At 41.0% G+C, this 16813-nt stretch overlaps 1 protein-coding gene and 1 long non-coding RNA gene across 11 annotated transcripts in view; one reads left to right on the forward strand and one right to left on the reverse strand.

The window, feature by feature from the left end:
- Positions 1-5783: 5783 nt before the first annotated feature.
- Positions 5784-8342, reverse strand: LOC123652583. The gene is made up of 2 exons (XR_006742010.1): positions 8034-8342; positions 5784-7159 (listed from the first exon to the last, which is right to left on the reverse strand). It is a non-coding gene; the product is annotated as an uncharacterized LOC123652583 (long non-coding RNA).
- THOC2 (THO complex 2) overlaps positions 7068-16813 on the forward strand; it is a 126641-nt gene continuing 116895 nt past the window's right edge. For all 10 annotated transcript variants that reach the window (XR_006742009.1, XM_045583549.1, XM_045583552.1 and 7 more), the window contains exon 1: positions 7068-7186. Coding sequence is in view for 9 of the 10 variants with exons in the window: in XM_045583549.1 (XP_045439505.1) it covers positions 7116-7186 (71 nt within the window). In the remaining variant the exon portion in view is untranslated. The remainder of the gene's footprint in view (positions 7187-16813) is intronic.

Here is a 16813-nt window from a genome sequence, read left to right on the forward strand (position 1 = left end):
GGTACAGAAGGTCCCCTAAAATATCTACCCTTAAAATCCTTAGGACAGAGAACCCAGTGAGTTTGGTGCTCGTCCTCCAGGGAGCACACCCTTAACTTCCCCTCCCCTCCTGGCTCAGGCACTTTACCAGTAGCTTCCTATTTCACTTCCAAGCTCCAAGGGCCCTTCCTTTACCTCCATAACTCGTTTCCTAAGCCCATTTCTTCTAGGAACTACTTTTTCTACCTCTGTAATGTACCCAGTAAATATTCTCTTACAGTTTGGGTTTGGACTCTGAGTTCTTTCCTAGCCAGAACCGAAGTACCAAGGTTGCAGAACCCAGGTTTGTTCTGAGCCCTACTGTTCTAACACCTTAGCCATTCCTGCCGCCTACAACAAGTCCAGTGGATGGTACTTAACCGTCAGAACTAAGGAGGGTGCAATTAACATAATAAAGCACAAGGAGTGACTAATCAGAGTGTTTTGACTTTCATCTGATGCAGTGGGTACTTTATTATGGAATTGCCTAGGAATGAAATAGACTCGTATATAGAAGCAGAAATATTAGATCTTGCGAGCAGAAACCTTGCAGACACCTGAACTCTTACTGTTTCCAGACCTACTAAGCCAGTTCACAGATCTGGAGCCCCTTGATTAAGGGGGCAGCTGAATCTCTTTGAGAAAGGACCTTGCTATAATGCTCTCACAGATTGCATTATACAGGGTGAGGCAAAAGTAAGTTTATAGTTGTGAGTATGCGAAAGTTTATTCTTGTATTAATCTTTATTAATTACTGTATTATTTTCCATACAAAAACTATAAACCTACTTTTGCCCAGCCCTGTATACTGCAAGACTTCCAAGTCTTCCACAGACTGGGACCTGTTTTTATTTACCATGACCATGGAAAAGGAAATATTCAGAAGCTTCTGAGAGTTATCAGATTCTGGCTCAGAATTGATGTTAATCCTTGGAGACCCATGGCCAAGAAAGTAAATCGAAGTGTTGTAGGCTGTTAGACAGACATGAGCAGAGCAAGGACAATAGGCCAGGAGAGTGGAAAAGTCCCAGGTGCCTAGCATCAGGCAATCAATAGTATGATGGCACCTCATCCTCAGGGTAACTTTTCCTCTCTTAGTATGTCGCTGGTCAAGAGGTTTGGACCCCCTGACCTTTCCTCCCGAGAGCTAACGGCTAGGCCTCAATTGTATTTCAGCTCCAGACCCATTTAAGCAACAAAAACTGACCATGGCTGACATCAGGACCAGCTGTACTGAATAATGACCACTTGCCCTGGCATCTAACAATAAATCAATGGAGACTATAACCCTGAAAGGACACACCTGAAAAACTGCTGAATATTCTTTGGGAGGCAACATATATCATATTTGGGCATGCTGCCCTAACCCATTTACTGAGTACCCTGTAAGGTTGCCAGTTTTGAATGGGATCTGAAGCAAGAAAAGTTTCTGCAGCAAATCTCACTGCAGTGCATGCTGCCCTGTTACTTGGGCTTTAGGACTCTGCAGAACTAATGGTTTTGGAAGAGTCTGTGGCAGAGAAGTTCTATGAAGCCTAAATAGAAGCCTTTGCAGCACAAATCCTTAGGGTGTTAGAGTAAGACCATGCTTTCCTTGCTTGGAAAACATTTCTCCATCTGACAGGCAATGCCTGGATTGCTACTAGGTCCTGGTACTCACTGGATTCCTGATCATGGAACACCAAGAGACTATATGACTTGTACTGCCCACTGTGAACTGGATATTATCTAATCCACTCAGTCATCAAAAGGCTATATGCAGCAGCATTTCATTGTTAAATAAAAATTGTGAATGAAATCAGATCACGGCAAAATGGAAAGGTAAAAGTAAAGTGAATGAGGAAGAGGCTCAGACTCTCATAGTACTTGCTCCTACTGCATCACTGCCTCTCCATCAGCCTACATGTAGGGCCTCAAGGAGATTTATTCAAGGGCAGAGGCAAGGATTTGGCTGGATGAAAAATGTGGAAAGAACAAGATAGGAGTTCGGTGATAAGGAAGCCTAAGAAAGATGTATATGCCTAGGCCTCTTATAATGGGCTAGAGCAGTAGTCAGCAAACTCATTAGTCAGCAGAGCCAAATATCAACAGTACAACGATTGAAATTTCTTTTAAGAGCCACATTTTTTAAACTTAAACTTCTTCTAACACCACTTCTTCAAAATAGACTCTCCCAGGCCGTGGTAGTTTGTGGAAGAGCCACACTCAAGGGGCCAAAGAGCCTCATGTGGCTTGCGACCAGGGGGCTAGAGTGTAAAGATGTTGGTGTTCCACATAATTGCCCCCAGAGGACATCCACTGTGAAAGAGGCTCTCAGTAATCAGATGAACAAGATCACCTATTCTGTTGACGTTAGCCTCTTCCTTTGGCTACCCTAGAGCTTGCTCAGTAGGCCAATGTATAAATTGGCTGTGGCAGCTGGGATAGGGTGTATATATGTGGTCTTCCCTCACCAAAGCTAATCTATCTACCACCATTTTGAATTGTCAACTTGCTTATCAGCAGAGACCAAAGGCTGAGGCACCAACATTGCACCATTCCCCCAGGCAGGGGAACAGATAGATATTTAGTGGCAGATTGGTTACACTGAAACCATTCCATCAGGGGGGAGGCACCAACTGTCTTTACAAGAACAGATGCATATTCTGAATACTGATTTGCTTTTTATGCCTGAAATGCCTCTGCCAGCACCACCATGTGGACTCACAGAATGCCTGATTCATCACCATGGTATCGCACCCAACACTGCTTTCAACAACAACAACAAAAAAATCAGTTGAGCCTGGAGGAAGTGTGGTGATGGGCTCATCCCCATGTAATGTACTGGTCTTATCACACATCCTATCACTCAGAAACATTTGGCTTGATACGAGGGTGAAATTTCCTGCTGAAGGCTCAGCTATGGCACTAAAGCCTGAAAGGTTGTGGTACTGTCCTACAGAACCTAGTATATGCTTTCAACCAGTAGCCAAAATATAGTGTGTCCCACAAAATGTATGCATACACTTTGAATAATTATAAAAGTAGTGTTTATTAAAATACATTTAATTTTCAAAATTGAGCTATCAGCTGTTAAAGTGTGTATCCATTTTTGGGAGGGACACACTGTATATATTTTCTCCCTTGTAGCAAAAATGTGTGGGTCCAGGATTCAAGAGGTAGAGGTGAGGCCCTGGCCAGCATGGTTAGGTGGTTCGAGTGTCAGACTGCATGCCAGAGGGTCTCAGGTTTGATTCCCTGTCAAGGGCATGACTTGGGTTGAAGGTTTGATCCCCACTTCACCTCCCCCAAAGGCACATGTGGGAGGCAATCAATATGCCTCTTTCACATTGATTATTCTCTCTCTCTCTCTCTCTCTCTCTCTCTCTCTCTCACCCTCCCTCTCTCTCTCTCTTCCCTCCCAGTGTCTCTCTATATAACCCAGGTCTATATGTATAACCTCACTCCTCAGATGAGGAGAGAGAGAGAGAGAGAGAGAGAGAGAGAGAGAGAGAAAGATAAATGACTGAAGAAATATTTGTTTCCCATCCTTACATCTTGGTTTCAGTGGGATAAGAGGTTCTAATGCTCATATCCCACCCCCACCTCCAGGGAAGGTGTTAGATTCTGATGTTTCAGAGGCTGACACTGCCTTTTGGCCATTTTGTGCTCTTCACGCTGTTGAATGAACAGGCAGACAAGGGGGCATTGTACAGACCAGAGTGGTCTACTCTGATTACCAAAGGCAAATTAGGTTGGTACGACACAATGGAGGAAAGAAGGACTACATCTAGAAGCCAGAGTCTCCACTAGGGTACCTCTTATTACTCCTGTGCTCAATAATACTGACCCATGAAAACTGGTAACCTAATCAAGGTAAGATTATAAAAGGATGAAGGTTTAGTTCACTCGACCAGGTAATGTATCTTGTTTTACTGTGATACTAACAGAAGGCATGGGAAATATGGAGTGCAGAGGAAGCTATGATTATCAATTTAGAACATGCTTCCAGCTCCAGAAGCAGGTATTATATCAACTGTGTTTTAAGTTTATAGCCTTCTTTCCCCCTTCTACTTTGTATTGAAAGCACCGGTGGTGGCTAATATTTTCGATTTCATGTGGGAGTAAGATGAATTGATATCACCCTGTAATGATACTGCCTGATGGGACTTCGTACATTCTGTTTGAGGGCCTGGGTTTTTCCTCTGGACAAAGGGCTAGAGTAGTATAGAGGGGCAAAAGGAATGGTCAGTGCTGGAAATTCTGTTTTTCTTTTCAAAATCTATTTTCCACCCTGCTCTGTTTTTTTTGATCCATATCAGCTTCATTTGCCAGGCTCCCTTGCATTCTGGCTTCCAGTAGCCATCAGCCAATGGGAGGTATCAGCAGATCAGATAATGGAGAAAGAGAAAGGTCAAGGTATTTATTTCCTAGATTCTCTGCTGGGATGTGAACTAGCAATAATTTTACTATATAAGGTCACAGCTCCTGTTGAATGTATCTTTCCTTATTATTTTGTTTTATTTTACTTTTCCTTATTCCTTTGGTTTTTGCTAACCATTCCCTCCCCTTGCCCCTTCAGGCCCCAGCCATGCACATTTGTTTACTCATGGTGATTGATGAATGCACACATTACTACCTATTCAGTATAAATTTAAAATTACAGTAATACATATAGAAAAGTTTTCTGTGAAATTAAACTTTCCACACACACACTTAATTATACAAATATGTCTACATAGGTAAAAACAGGTAAACGAATTTTTAACATACACATAAAAAAACCCCTACTTTATTATATAATGAACTTTCAGATTTAACAGGCACCCACTTGCCCGAATTAGTCTGTAATAATTGAGGTTTTACTGTACTTCCAGTACCTGAGGTGGTGCTTTACCATCTATTTGTTGGTGTCTTAATTCTACCCACACCCTTATGCATGGTTCCTTCATTAAAATCTCTTTAATAATATCCTTTGAGTATGTCATCAGTTTCCTGTCATGAACCCAATCTATACAATTCCTAATATTTCTTTATATGTAGCTTCTCTCTTCTTTTTATAATCAGTTTTGCCAGATGTTTGTCAGTTTTATTAGACCTTTCAACCAAACAATTTTTGTTTGTATTGATCTTTTCTATTGGATATTTTCTTTTTCTTAATATTTCTATCTCTCACCCTCTCTGAAATCAATAATAAAAAATATTAAAACAATAAAATAGAAAAGAAATTAACATTTTGGCCAAGTAGCAGCTCAGTGTTAGGATATCTTCCTGATATGCCAATGTTTCGGGTTAGATTCCTGGTCAAAGCACATACAAGAAGCAGTCAATTCATAAATAAGTGGAACAACAAATCAATGTTTTTCTCTTTCTCTCTCCCCCTTCTTCTCTATCTCTAAAACCAATAAACAAACAAATAAACAAACAAAGAAGTAAAAAATAGCACCAATAATGCCCTTTTTAGCAAGGGAAAAAAATGTTTTTTTCCAGCTGGGGATCAATTGTCATGTCTGTAGTTTCCATTAATCTGGAAGAGTTCTTTGTCTTTTTTTTATTTTATTATATTTTATTGATTTTGTACAGAGAGGAAGGGGGAGAGATAGAGAGTTAGAAACGTCGATGAGAGAGAGTCATCGATCAGCTGCCTCTTGCACACTCCCTACTGGGGATATGCCCGCAACCAAGGTACATGCCCTTGACCGGAATCAAACCCGGGACCCTTCAGTCCCCAAGCCATTGCTCTATCCATTGAGCCAAACCGGTTTCGGCAGTTCTTTGTCTTTTAAAAAAATATTTTTATTGATTTGAGAGAGGAAGGGAGAAGGAGAGATAGAAACATCAATGATGAAAGAGAATCATTGATTGGCTGCCTCCTGCAAGGCCCCCTCCCGGGATCCCACCCCTGGACCCAGTCTTGTGCCCCGACAGGGAATCCAACTCTGACTGCCTGGATCTTAGGAGGATGCTCAACTGCTGAGCTTCGCTAGTTGGGCTTTAGTGAACTTGACGATTTTGAACAGTGCAAGCAGAGATTTTGTAGACCGTTCCTCTTGTTTCCCTCATAATTAAATTTAGGCTATGCGAATTTTCGTTATGAAGAATACTACAAAATTGGTTAGTGTTTTTCTTAGCATCTTATCAGGAGGCACATGCTGCCCATTTTTCTAATTTCTGGGGAAGCTTATTTTCATCCCCAGGTGAACTTGTGTCCTCCCGGTTTCCCACTGTAAAATTACTACTATTGATATTTCACCCTTTGAAACAGCATGTGGGCGGGAGATACTTGTGTTTTTTTTTTAATTAAAAAATTGATTTGAGAGAGAGGAAGAAATAAAGAAAGAGAAACATTAATTTGTTCTTCCACATATTCATGCATTCATTAGTTGAGTTTTACATCTGCTCTGACCCAGGGACAAATCCAGAACCTCGGTTAGGGTTGCATGGGAGACACTTTGATAGTAAACAATATAACCAAGTTGTTTCTCAGGGTACTCGCATCTCCTAGTTTTGCCTAATGTGCCAATTGCATGGAGACAGTAGTGTTGGTGGCACGGGCGCTTCAAAGCGTTCCCAGGGCTGATGTCTCTTTTCCTCGCCACATTGTATTCCCTGTACTTACCATGTTTGATACAGTTACTTCTTCCCTGAAAGTAAATTTATTTTACCTCAGCAAGGTGTATTGTAATTGATCTGCTTATAGGACTGTCTTTCCCACAGACGGCAAACTTGGGAAGCCTAGGCATCACGGTTTATTGTTTTTGATTGTTTTTCGATTCCCGGCGTCTAGCACACTTTAGGTTCTTCAGAAATACAAGCTCGAATTCGTTCCCTGGTGTTGATACTTTGTAAAAAGATTAGGGCTGCGCAGTGGCCTGGGAAAGGGGAAGTGAGGGCTGGGGAGGCGGAAGGCGCGGCCCCGCGACGTCACCCCGCGAAGGGACCCACGGCTCTGGGCGCGTCGCTGGCCCTGGGGCCTCGGGCTTCCGCGGGCCGGGCGGACTGGGGCGGGAAAACGAATAGCTAACTCGCCGTTCCCGGCATCCTCAGGGGGCGGGGCTTCACTTTGACCCCTCGCTCGCGTGCTACACATCCGGGCTCCTGCTAGTAGAGAGGGGAAGATGGCGGCCGCGACGGTGTTGGTTTCCGTAGAGTGGATAAAGAACTGGGAGAAAACGGGGAGAGGCGAATTGTGAGTGTCGGGGCTGGAGGCGGGCGCACGGCCGGGCCGGGCTCTGCTGTCACGGCGTTCCCCCCCTGGTTGGGGGAGGTTGGGGGCGGGGGAGAGATGTGCCCCCTCCCCCATCTGGGCGGCGGGTGTGGACGTCTGGCTAGGGAGTTTCGAACTGAGGTAGTCGAGGTGCCGGTAACCACTGCCGACCTCCTTCCCTCCGTGGCCTCCGTGAAATCTCCTCAGCCCTCGGCGGCCCGCCTTTCGTTAGCCTGATAGCGGAACTCCGGTGTCGCCCCTTCGGGTCCCCGCGCTCCCCTCCGTTTCCTTTTTGTCCCCGTCTTCGCTTGGGCTCCCTCGGTGCCTTTCTCTTCACGGGGCCGCGCCGGGGAGGTTCGGACTTTCCCTCTCTCTCTCTCACGTCCGATTTCTTCCCTCTGCACCCGTTCGATTCCGCATGTCGGAGCCTGGCGCCTCAGCCCGATGTCTGAGGAGAGCGAACGGCCCCGAACCCCCCTCCTCACCGGGGCGTTGCGGGGAGCCCCGCTTTCCCTTCCCGTCCTCCCGGGAGCGGTCTGTCAGGCTGGCCCGGCCTCCGCCGCGCCGCTGCCCGGGGAGGGGTGGAGCAGGGGTTGCCGCTTTCCCGGAAGAACCTACCGGCATTTCTGTGCTCTGTCTTTTCACCTTAGAGCCATTTCGTGTGGGACTCAACTTTGGTCATGAAATGTTTCCTAAACCCCATTTTGTCCTGGGACTGCGACTCATTTTGGCAAGTCTCCAAGGTTCCCGAACACCCAGCATAACGCGATTCGTTTAGTCATAAACTTTTTTTTTTTTTTCAGGCACGCATAGCAGTCATTTGTCATACCCGAGGTTTCCTTGCCCAAAATTTCAGCGCTCCCTTTGGAAACAAAAAAAAAATGGTTCAAGCGGCAAAACAAACCCTAGGTTAAAAAAACAAGACCCAAATCGCTTATTTCTAGTTTCCTTCTTTGAATCGCGTTATTAGCGACAGCTCGATCCTGGAAGCGTGAACTCATAGCCATTTTTACCGTCGTGCCCACTGCCCCTCCCTCTCCCCTCAGTGGTCTGTTTACCGTTGCTGGTGCAGTTTACAGTTGGGACTTCGTTACTTAGAATGAAACTAAACGCAGGGAACCCGTGCGCGTGTAACCTCGGCTGCTTATAGCCCGCCTTCCACTCCCCCCGCTGGCACTCTCACTGTCTCACTGTTTTACCTAACTGTGTGAGCTCTAGAATTCGATTGGCTGAGTAAGAGGCCGGCTTAGCCACTTAACTAGCTGAGTGACCTTGGATAGGTTCCTTAACGGCTTTGACAGTTTCCCCTTGAGTAAATTGGGAATAAGTACTCAAAAGAGTGTTGTGTCGACTAAATAATGCCTGTGAAGCACTTGGCTTATAATAAGTGCTCAAGAGATAGCTATTTAAATCTTTAGATATTTAAACTTACTGCATAGCTCTTGCACTTATAGTCTGTACCACTTAGGTTAGCAATTAATTCGTTCCTGACTCATCTATGGTACTCTGTAACGAATTGAGAGAGATCCCTGAAGAGTGGGGACTGTCTCATTTTTTTTTGGTTCGACTGTCCTGCCTCCCGCCTCCCCACACTTTCTAGCATATGCTTAGAGTGCTTATTAGCTTATTAACTGTAAGAGAAGTCAATTAGATATATATTCATTTCTTAACTTCGGAACATTTTCTAAATCCTCGTACTGCTAGGTAACACATAGCTATTAGGTCCCTTGTGTTCAGGGAAGGCAGGATGGGAAGTTACCAAACCAAACCATCATCTTCATGTATATTAGATTAGGATAAATCAGTTCATTGTTGACTGCTTTTTAAAATACCTTTTATTGAGTTTTAGAGAGAGGAAGGGAGATGGGGAGAGACAGAAATATCAATGTGAGGAATGCATTGGCTGCCTCCTGCATGCTCCCACCCCCCACTGGTGATGAGCCCCAAACCTGGGCTTGTGCCCTGACCAGGAACCGAATTGGCAACCTTTTGGTGTACTGGACAATGCCCAACCAACTGAGCCACACTGGCCAGGGCCACTATTGTTTACTTTTAAAAGCCAACTTACTTATTTAGGTGCTCTCATGTTTGTAGCTTAGTCAGCTTCTTCCTTCCAGCTGTTTTTTGACAGTTTTACTATTGTTACTCCCACCTTGGAATGAGTGGTTTTAGGGCTAGGAGGTGAAATTCTGCTTGGCTTCTGATTGGCAGCCTTTGGAGAAAAACAGTGATGTAGTAAAAATAGAGTTTTGGACTCCCTTTATGTATATTTACACCATCTATGCTGTCATAGTTCCTGTGATTGAAGAGCTGCCTCAAAACTTACGTAACATCTATCAGGCGCCTTCAAACTACGGCCACATGCGGCCCGCAGAGGAGTCTGATCCGGCCCGCCAGGTTTTTTGGGCAGTGAGCGCAGCCGAGGTGTTACAGTAGGAATTAGTAGTTCATATAGTCCGGCCCTCCAGCTCTCTGAGGGACCGTGATCTGGCCCCCACTTTAAAAAGTTTGAGGACCCCTGCATAGTTATTCCATGGCTTGTGGAATGTAATTTGAATTAGATACAAATCAGTATAGTCAGTTTTATAATTGTATTCTATTATGTAAAGAGAGTTTAAAGTTGCTAGTTGTATGACATAATGAAATAATTTAGTCAAACACATCACCGTGAAATACTTTGTTTTCTTGTATTTGAAACTTTGTTACATATAATCTAACCTTGGATTTTTTCGTATCTTGCAAATGGTATTGTAACTATATTACAAAACATAACTTCCTTTGTCTGAAAACAGGCTCTTAAAAATAAACCAGCAACTTGAAATGAAGGTAAGCTTTTTCCATGCTGATAGTGCTCTCAGAAACATAGTGAAAATTCCTACATCACGCTGGACTTTCTGTAAGAAGTGTGGCAAATATCAACCCCACAATGTAACAGTATAAGAAGGGCAAGGATTCTCTTTGTGTGCAGAGACAGCGGTGTTATGACAGGAATTAGAACAGCTATGGTGGACAGACTAAGCAAAAAAGCCTAAAACTACAAAGAAGATTGTTCTGAGGCTTGAATGCTTGAGCCCAACTGCAGATCTAAGAATGCTGGCTATTAAGAGGTGCAAGCATTTTGAACTGGGAGGAGATAAGAAGAGAAAGGGCAAGTGATTTAGTCATAAGCTTCATATTTTGTTATGTGACAATAAAACCTTGAGGATATCTTCTCTTCAGAAAAACCCCACACAAAACCCAAAGGTAATGTGCCACCAAATTATTAGTGAATTGTTTGTAGATTTGGCTTTCAGAATGTGATCGATGTTTAAAATTATATGTAGAGTGGATTTTTCCTTTTTAACAAGATAAATGAGCAGATTAGCATTAACCTAACTGAAAGTTACCTTTTAAAAAATTTATGTTGATTTCATGAAGTTAATTTCTTGCCTGTCACTTCTAAGTCTATTCTGGGAGTTTTAGTCAACTTCAGCATCATATTGGTAAAGCAACATATGAGATATATGGGGCATTTTATAACTTTAAGAGATGACAATTCTTTTTTTTTAAATTTCTTTATTGATTAAGGTGTTACATATGTGTCCTTATTTCCCCTATTACCCAATCCTGCATCCCCCAACTCAGAGAGGGCAATTCTTAATTGGGCCTCATGAAAAGCAACTGCTTATTAAGAGGGAAAGTCTTGGCTTTGAAGAATAAGGTTTGTTAGGTAACTATGTAGGAAAAAACCCTGTATTTTGCTTATCTGAATGGTTCATCACATACCTACCTAACCTTTCAGATATACTGATTTTGTTTTTCATGATAAATTACAGAACTCTTAAAAAGATTTTTTCCAAGACAGAAGAGGACTACCAAAACATAATTATTAAGTGTCCTTTTCAGTAACACGTAGAGCTACTCTTACAAGTTTCACATCTAACTGCAAACTCAAAACTGTGAAATATGCAGGATATGGATTTAACCACTTTAAGTTTGGAATTAGAGTTTTAGTTTTTTGATACTTTCATATTAGCATAGGGCTTGCTATGATTAAGCAAATAAACTTGCCTGTATTGGTAGATCCAGTGGAGATTGTTTTTTTTTTTTTTTTAAATTTTTATTGATTTTTTACAGAGAGGAAGAGAGAGGGATGGAGAGTTAGAAACATCAATGAGAGAGAAACATCGATCAGCTGCCTCCTGCACACCCCCTTCTGGGGATGGGCCAGCAACCAAGGTACATGCTCTTGACCGGAATTGAACCTGGGACCCTTCAGTCTGCAGGCTGACGCTCTATCCACTGAGCCAAACCAGTTTTGGCAGAAATTATATTTTTAGTAAAAATTACTAACATAGTTATTAACTTAGTATTTGTTTGTGTTACAAGTAACCTTGATGTAGAGTTTATGTTACAAGCTCTTAATCTGAAGATGTTAGCCTCATGTCAATACTGAGTCTAATTTTGAAATACATTTGTTGGATATTATCTATTTGTCTGTTTGAAGGACTTGATTCTTTAAAAAATTTATGTATGAATTATAATTTTTAAGTCTTAGTAATTATTGTAGTTATAATAATGTTTTAAAATTTAATTGCCAAATGTTTTGGTTGCCATTTTTATTCTGCTGCTAAATGACTACATGTTTCAGAACATGTGTATGTTCATTAAGTGTTGTTTGATCTGAATTTGTTGGAGGGAAATAGGAAGAGAGACCTTGTGGCAAATAATCATTCTAAGAAATTTTAGTCTTGGTAGTTGAATATTTTTTTTGGTTATTATTATTTTTTCCTTTTCCTATAAAGGTACTCTAAATTCAGCTGAAGCTTTTTCTGAAACCTTCATGTCTTAGTTTTCATTTGGCATTACTTTCTCATTTTGACTTGTATTCACAAGTTATTAGTCTTCGTCTGTTTTTTTTCTTTTTTTTTGGTAAGAGAAATGCATTCTTCAGAAATTGTAGGGGTGTCGAACTCAATCAGAGAAGGGGCCAAAATCTAAAATCCAGCCTAAATCGCGGGCCGAATGGTTTACTGAACAGTCATAAACTGTCATTGTGATGGAAATGCAGCGGAGTGCAGTGATGACAGCGAGGTGTGGGCCACATTGCAAGGCCTGGCGGGACGGATTTGGCCCGCGGGCCTTGTGTTTGACACATGTGCGTTAAAGCAATATTAGATTTTATAGACTATGGCTCTCTTCATTAGAAAAATTAAATTCTACAATGCTAAAATATTAAGGTTAGAGTGAGAGCTATTAATGCACTTGTGTGCAGGAACTTACTGCCTTTTTTTTTTTTTTTTTAACACTTCCTCTTCTGTTTTCTCCATAATGGATGTTTTCATTTTCATAAATGCATATATTTCAAGATAAAACTATGTGTCCCAATATTCATTTTTGTGGTTATATCTCTCTTCTAACAGTGATAATAGAGGTAGCACTTTGCTTAACCAAATTTACTCTTTTTTTGTTCTGTTTTTAAGAATCTAAGTGCAGATTGACATTAATTTTTTCTGTGTGAAACCAACTTTTAGATGTTGATTATAATCAAAGTAGTAGTTCTAGCTTATTTGGTGTTTCCTTTTTTACTGCAAAATTGGAGCAACTAAGATGGAAAACCAAATATTCATGTTAAGAAGTACTCACAAAAATACTTAAATCCTTGATAGAATATAAGACATTTTATTTTATTTCCCCCCCCACAAAATCATGACAGAAAGTAGATTCTGTCTTTATTCTTAGGGACCTAAGACACCATCTCTACAATAGCACCAAACTATTAAAAGTGGAAAAAATGGTAAACTCAATTATTTGGAGGTTATTAAGGGACTGAAATAATCATTTGAATTTGGACTGAGGTGAAATATTTGGTTATTTTAAAAATATATTTTATTGATTTTTAACAGAGAGAGAAAGGGAGAGAGAGAGCTAGAAACGTCGATGAGAGAAACATCGGCCAGCTGCCTCCTGCACACCCCCTACCGGGGATGTGCCCGCAACCAAGGTACATGCCCTTGACTGGAATCGAACCCGGGACCTTTCAGTCCGCAGACCAACGCCCTACCACTGAGCCAAACCGGCTTCGGCAATATTTGGTTATTTTTAAAGTCATATGAAAATGGCTAACTGTTGGAGGTAGTTTGTTTTTCTCCTAATCATTTAGGACAGAGTACTAAAAAATGTTTCAACAGGTGTTGAAACATGTAGCATACAGAAACTTAATTGTTTCTTTAAGGATACTTCATGATTTTCTGTTACTGTATTATTTAGAGAGAAGAGCACATACAAATCTATTGATTGGAGGAAATTTCTTAGTGATTGTTTTTAGTTTTCTCCTACAACATAGGAAGAACTGTTTTGTACTTGGGAAATACTGTGAAAGTATCTGTTATGCAAGTGAATTGCCCCTTAGTGATTCCTTACATAATTTGAGCAAATATTTGAGATGATAATACTAACTCATACTGATATTATTATCTGTAAGCTAATGAATATGTTTGTGGTCGCGTATCTGATAAGATGGCATTATATTTCAATTCTTAAAATTGTGTATCAATGACTATATCATTAGATTAGGTGGGATTTGGACGTTTCCAATCCCTCTTCACTGGGAAGATTATCACAAAAGACATAGGTATTAAGCTTAAAAAACAGAAAATGAAGCTACTAAAAATGTGAATAAGCACAAATAATTACCATAAAGACTAGTTGGCCTTTTTTTAAAAATTTTTTATTGATTTTTAATTACAATTTTTCAGATATATGAAAGAAACCTCTATTTTATTCTAGAGCACATGTGTCAAACACAAGGCCCGCGGGCCAAATCCGTCCCGCCAGGCCTTGCAATGTGGCCCGCACCGCGCTGTCATCACTGCACTCCGCTGCGTTTCCATCACAGTGACAGTTTATGACTGTTCAGTAAACCATTCGGCCCGCGATTTAGGCTGGATTTTAGATTTTGGCCCCTTCTCTGATTGAATTCGACACCCCTATTCTAGAGTAATTTCTAGGCCACCTTTAGAAAGTTTCTTTTAGAAATCGTTTTTCTTTTTTACACCAAGCAACCTACATGGCTACTGGTTTGTTTGTTTGCTTGCTTGCTTGCTTGCTTGCTTGTTTGTGATATGGCCTTGTTTTTTATGGCACAAAGTGAAAGGTGAGTTACTTGATTTCATTATGTTCTTCTGTCAAAGACAGCTTACTATATGGGGAAATTATTTAATACTTTATAGAAAATATCGAAGCAGTCTTGATATACTTTTTTTTAAGAGGAAACCAGTTGAGTTTGTTTATGTATGTATGTATGTATGTTAATCCTCACCCGAGGATATTTTTTTCATTGATTTTTTTAGAGAGAGGGAAAGACAGAGAGAAACATTGATGTGAAAGAAACACATTGATTGGTTGCCTCCTGCACATGGGCCCGGGCTGGGGAGGAACCTTCAACCAAGGTATATGCGCTTAACTGGAATTGAACCTGGGACCTTTGCTCCGCAGTCCGACACTCTATCCACTGAGTCAAACTGGCTAGGGCTTGATGTACTGTATTTTTCGGACCATAAGACGCTCCGGACCATAAGACGCACCAGTTTTTAGAGAAGGGAAATGAAGAAAAAAAGATTCTGAAACAAATAGTGTCCTAAAATATTTTATGTGCATTAAAACCCAACATCATAGTCATAAACACATGTAATCAACCCTGTAAAGTAAACAGCAGCATTTAGAACCATTTTAGAGCCGGGCAAGCAAACAGAGACCACACAGAGCCGGGCAGGTAAAAAAACTTTTTTTTTTTTTAAAGTATATGTGTAGGCTATATTTGGACCATAAGACGCAGGGACTTTTCCCCCCCCACTTCTGGGGGAAAAAAGTGTGTCTTATGGTCCGAAAAATACGGTACTTTCTTATATAATTACTCTTGACAAAAGAGCTAGGTTGCAGACATTTTTAGGTTATATTCTCTGATACTAGTCTGAAGTAGATGATCTTTTTGTATTACCTACTAGGAGGAAGATTGATTTTGCTTTCCTATTCCAGATGAAATTTTTAATTTTAAAAATAGTTTTTATTAATTTTTTTTTAAAATTAAGCATCAGTAATGTTTATTAATATTCAGATAGTAGAAGGGGGAGAGATAGAAGCATTAGCAATGAGAAAGAATGTTGATTGGCTGCCTCGTAAACTTCCCACACTGGGGATCAAAACCACAATCCAGGCATGAGCTCTGATCGGAATCAAACCATGACATCCTGGTTCATAGGTCAACGTTCAACCACTGAGCCACTCTGTCTGGGCTTATTGATTTTTTTTTAAGAGAGAGCGGGAGAGTGAGAGAAACATTGATGTGAGAATGAATCATTGATTGCTTGCCTCCTGCAGGCCCCTTACCTGCCCCCTACCTGTCCCCTACCCAGGATCATTGTGCCCTGACCCAGAATCTAACAGGCAACCATTTGGGACATAGGAAGATGCTCAACCAAATGAGCCATACCAGCCAGGGGTAATTTACCATTTCTACGGTGTTCTCTGAAATTTAAAAAAAAATAGGAGTTGGTTAAAAACAAAACTAAATTATATTTCCAGTTATGAGATTTAATTTAACAATTGTTCTCCATTGGCAAAACCTTTTCATTCTTTGGTTTTGAAAATAATTTTGTGAGACCTGCAAGTGAATTGTTGACCAGGAAAAGTTGACTGACTTTTAACAACCTTAAACTGCTCATCCTGATGATGGAGGATTGAAATAATCAGAAGACATAGAAGTGAGCTTCAAGGGCATGGATAATCTGCAAAGTAGATAATCTCTTTGTGGATGATTATAATGTAGCATCATATTTCACCTTAGGTGTGATATATAAATACATAAGTTTAAAAATTACTTATTTTATTGATTATAGAAACATCTGCATTCACTGGTTCTCTTTTTTTAAAAAAAAAAACTTATTTTGATTTTACCAAGAGGGTGAAAATCCTAACCTGGGGATATTTTTTTCCATTGATCTTTTTTTTTTTTTTTAAACTAATCATACCAAGTACATCTTGGATTTTTTTTATTTTATGTTTTATTGATTTTTTTTTTTTTTTTTTTTTTTTTTTACAGAGAGGAAGAGAGAGGGATAGAGAGTTAGAAACATCGAGAGAGAATCATCGATCAGCTGCCTCTTGCACACCACCTACTGGGGATGTGCCCGCAACTAAGGTACATGCCCTTGACTGGAATCGAACCTGGGACCCTTGAGTAGGCAGGCTGACGCTCTTATCCACTGAGCCAAACCAGTTTCGGCTCCATTGATCTTTTTAAGAGAAAGTGGGAGGGAGGGAAGGAGGGAGAGGAGGAGGAGGAGGAGATAGAAACATCAATTGTGAGAGAGACGGTTCTTTTTTGTTAGAGCCTTGTACACCTTGTATTTTTATTCCTAAATTGTGAAATTAAAAAAAATATAGAAAATGCATAAAACTTAAATGTAAAGTTTAAAGACTCGCCGAAACCGGTTTGGCTCAGTGGATAGAGCATCGGCCTGTGGACTGAAAGGTCCCAGGTTGGATTCCGGTCAAGGACATGTACCTTGGTTGCAGGCACATCCCCAGTAGGGGGTTTGCAAGAGGCAGCTGATGGATGATTCTCCCATC

The sequence above is a fragment of the Pipistrellus kuhlii genome, unplaced genomic scaffold (assembly GCF_014108245.1).
Source record: "Pipistrellus kuhlii isolate mPipKuh1 unplaced genomic scaffold, mPipKuh1.p scaffold_m20_p_19, whole genome shotgun sequence".
NCBI classification, from domain to species: domain Eukaryota; kingdom Metazoa; phylum Chordata; class Mammalia; order Chiroptera; family Vespertilionidae; genus Pipistrellus; species Pipistrellus kuhlii.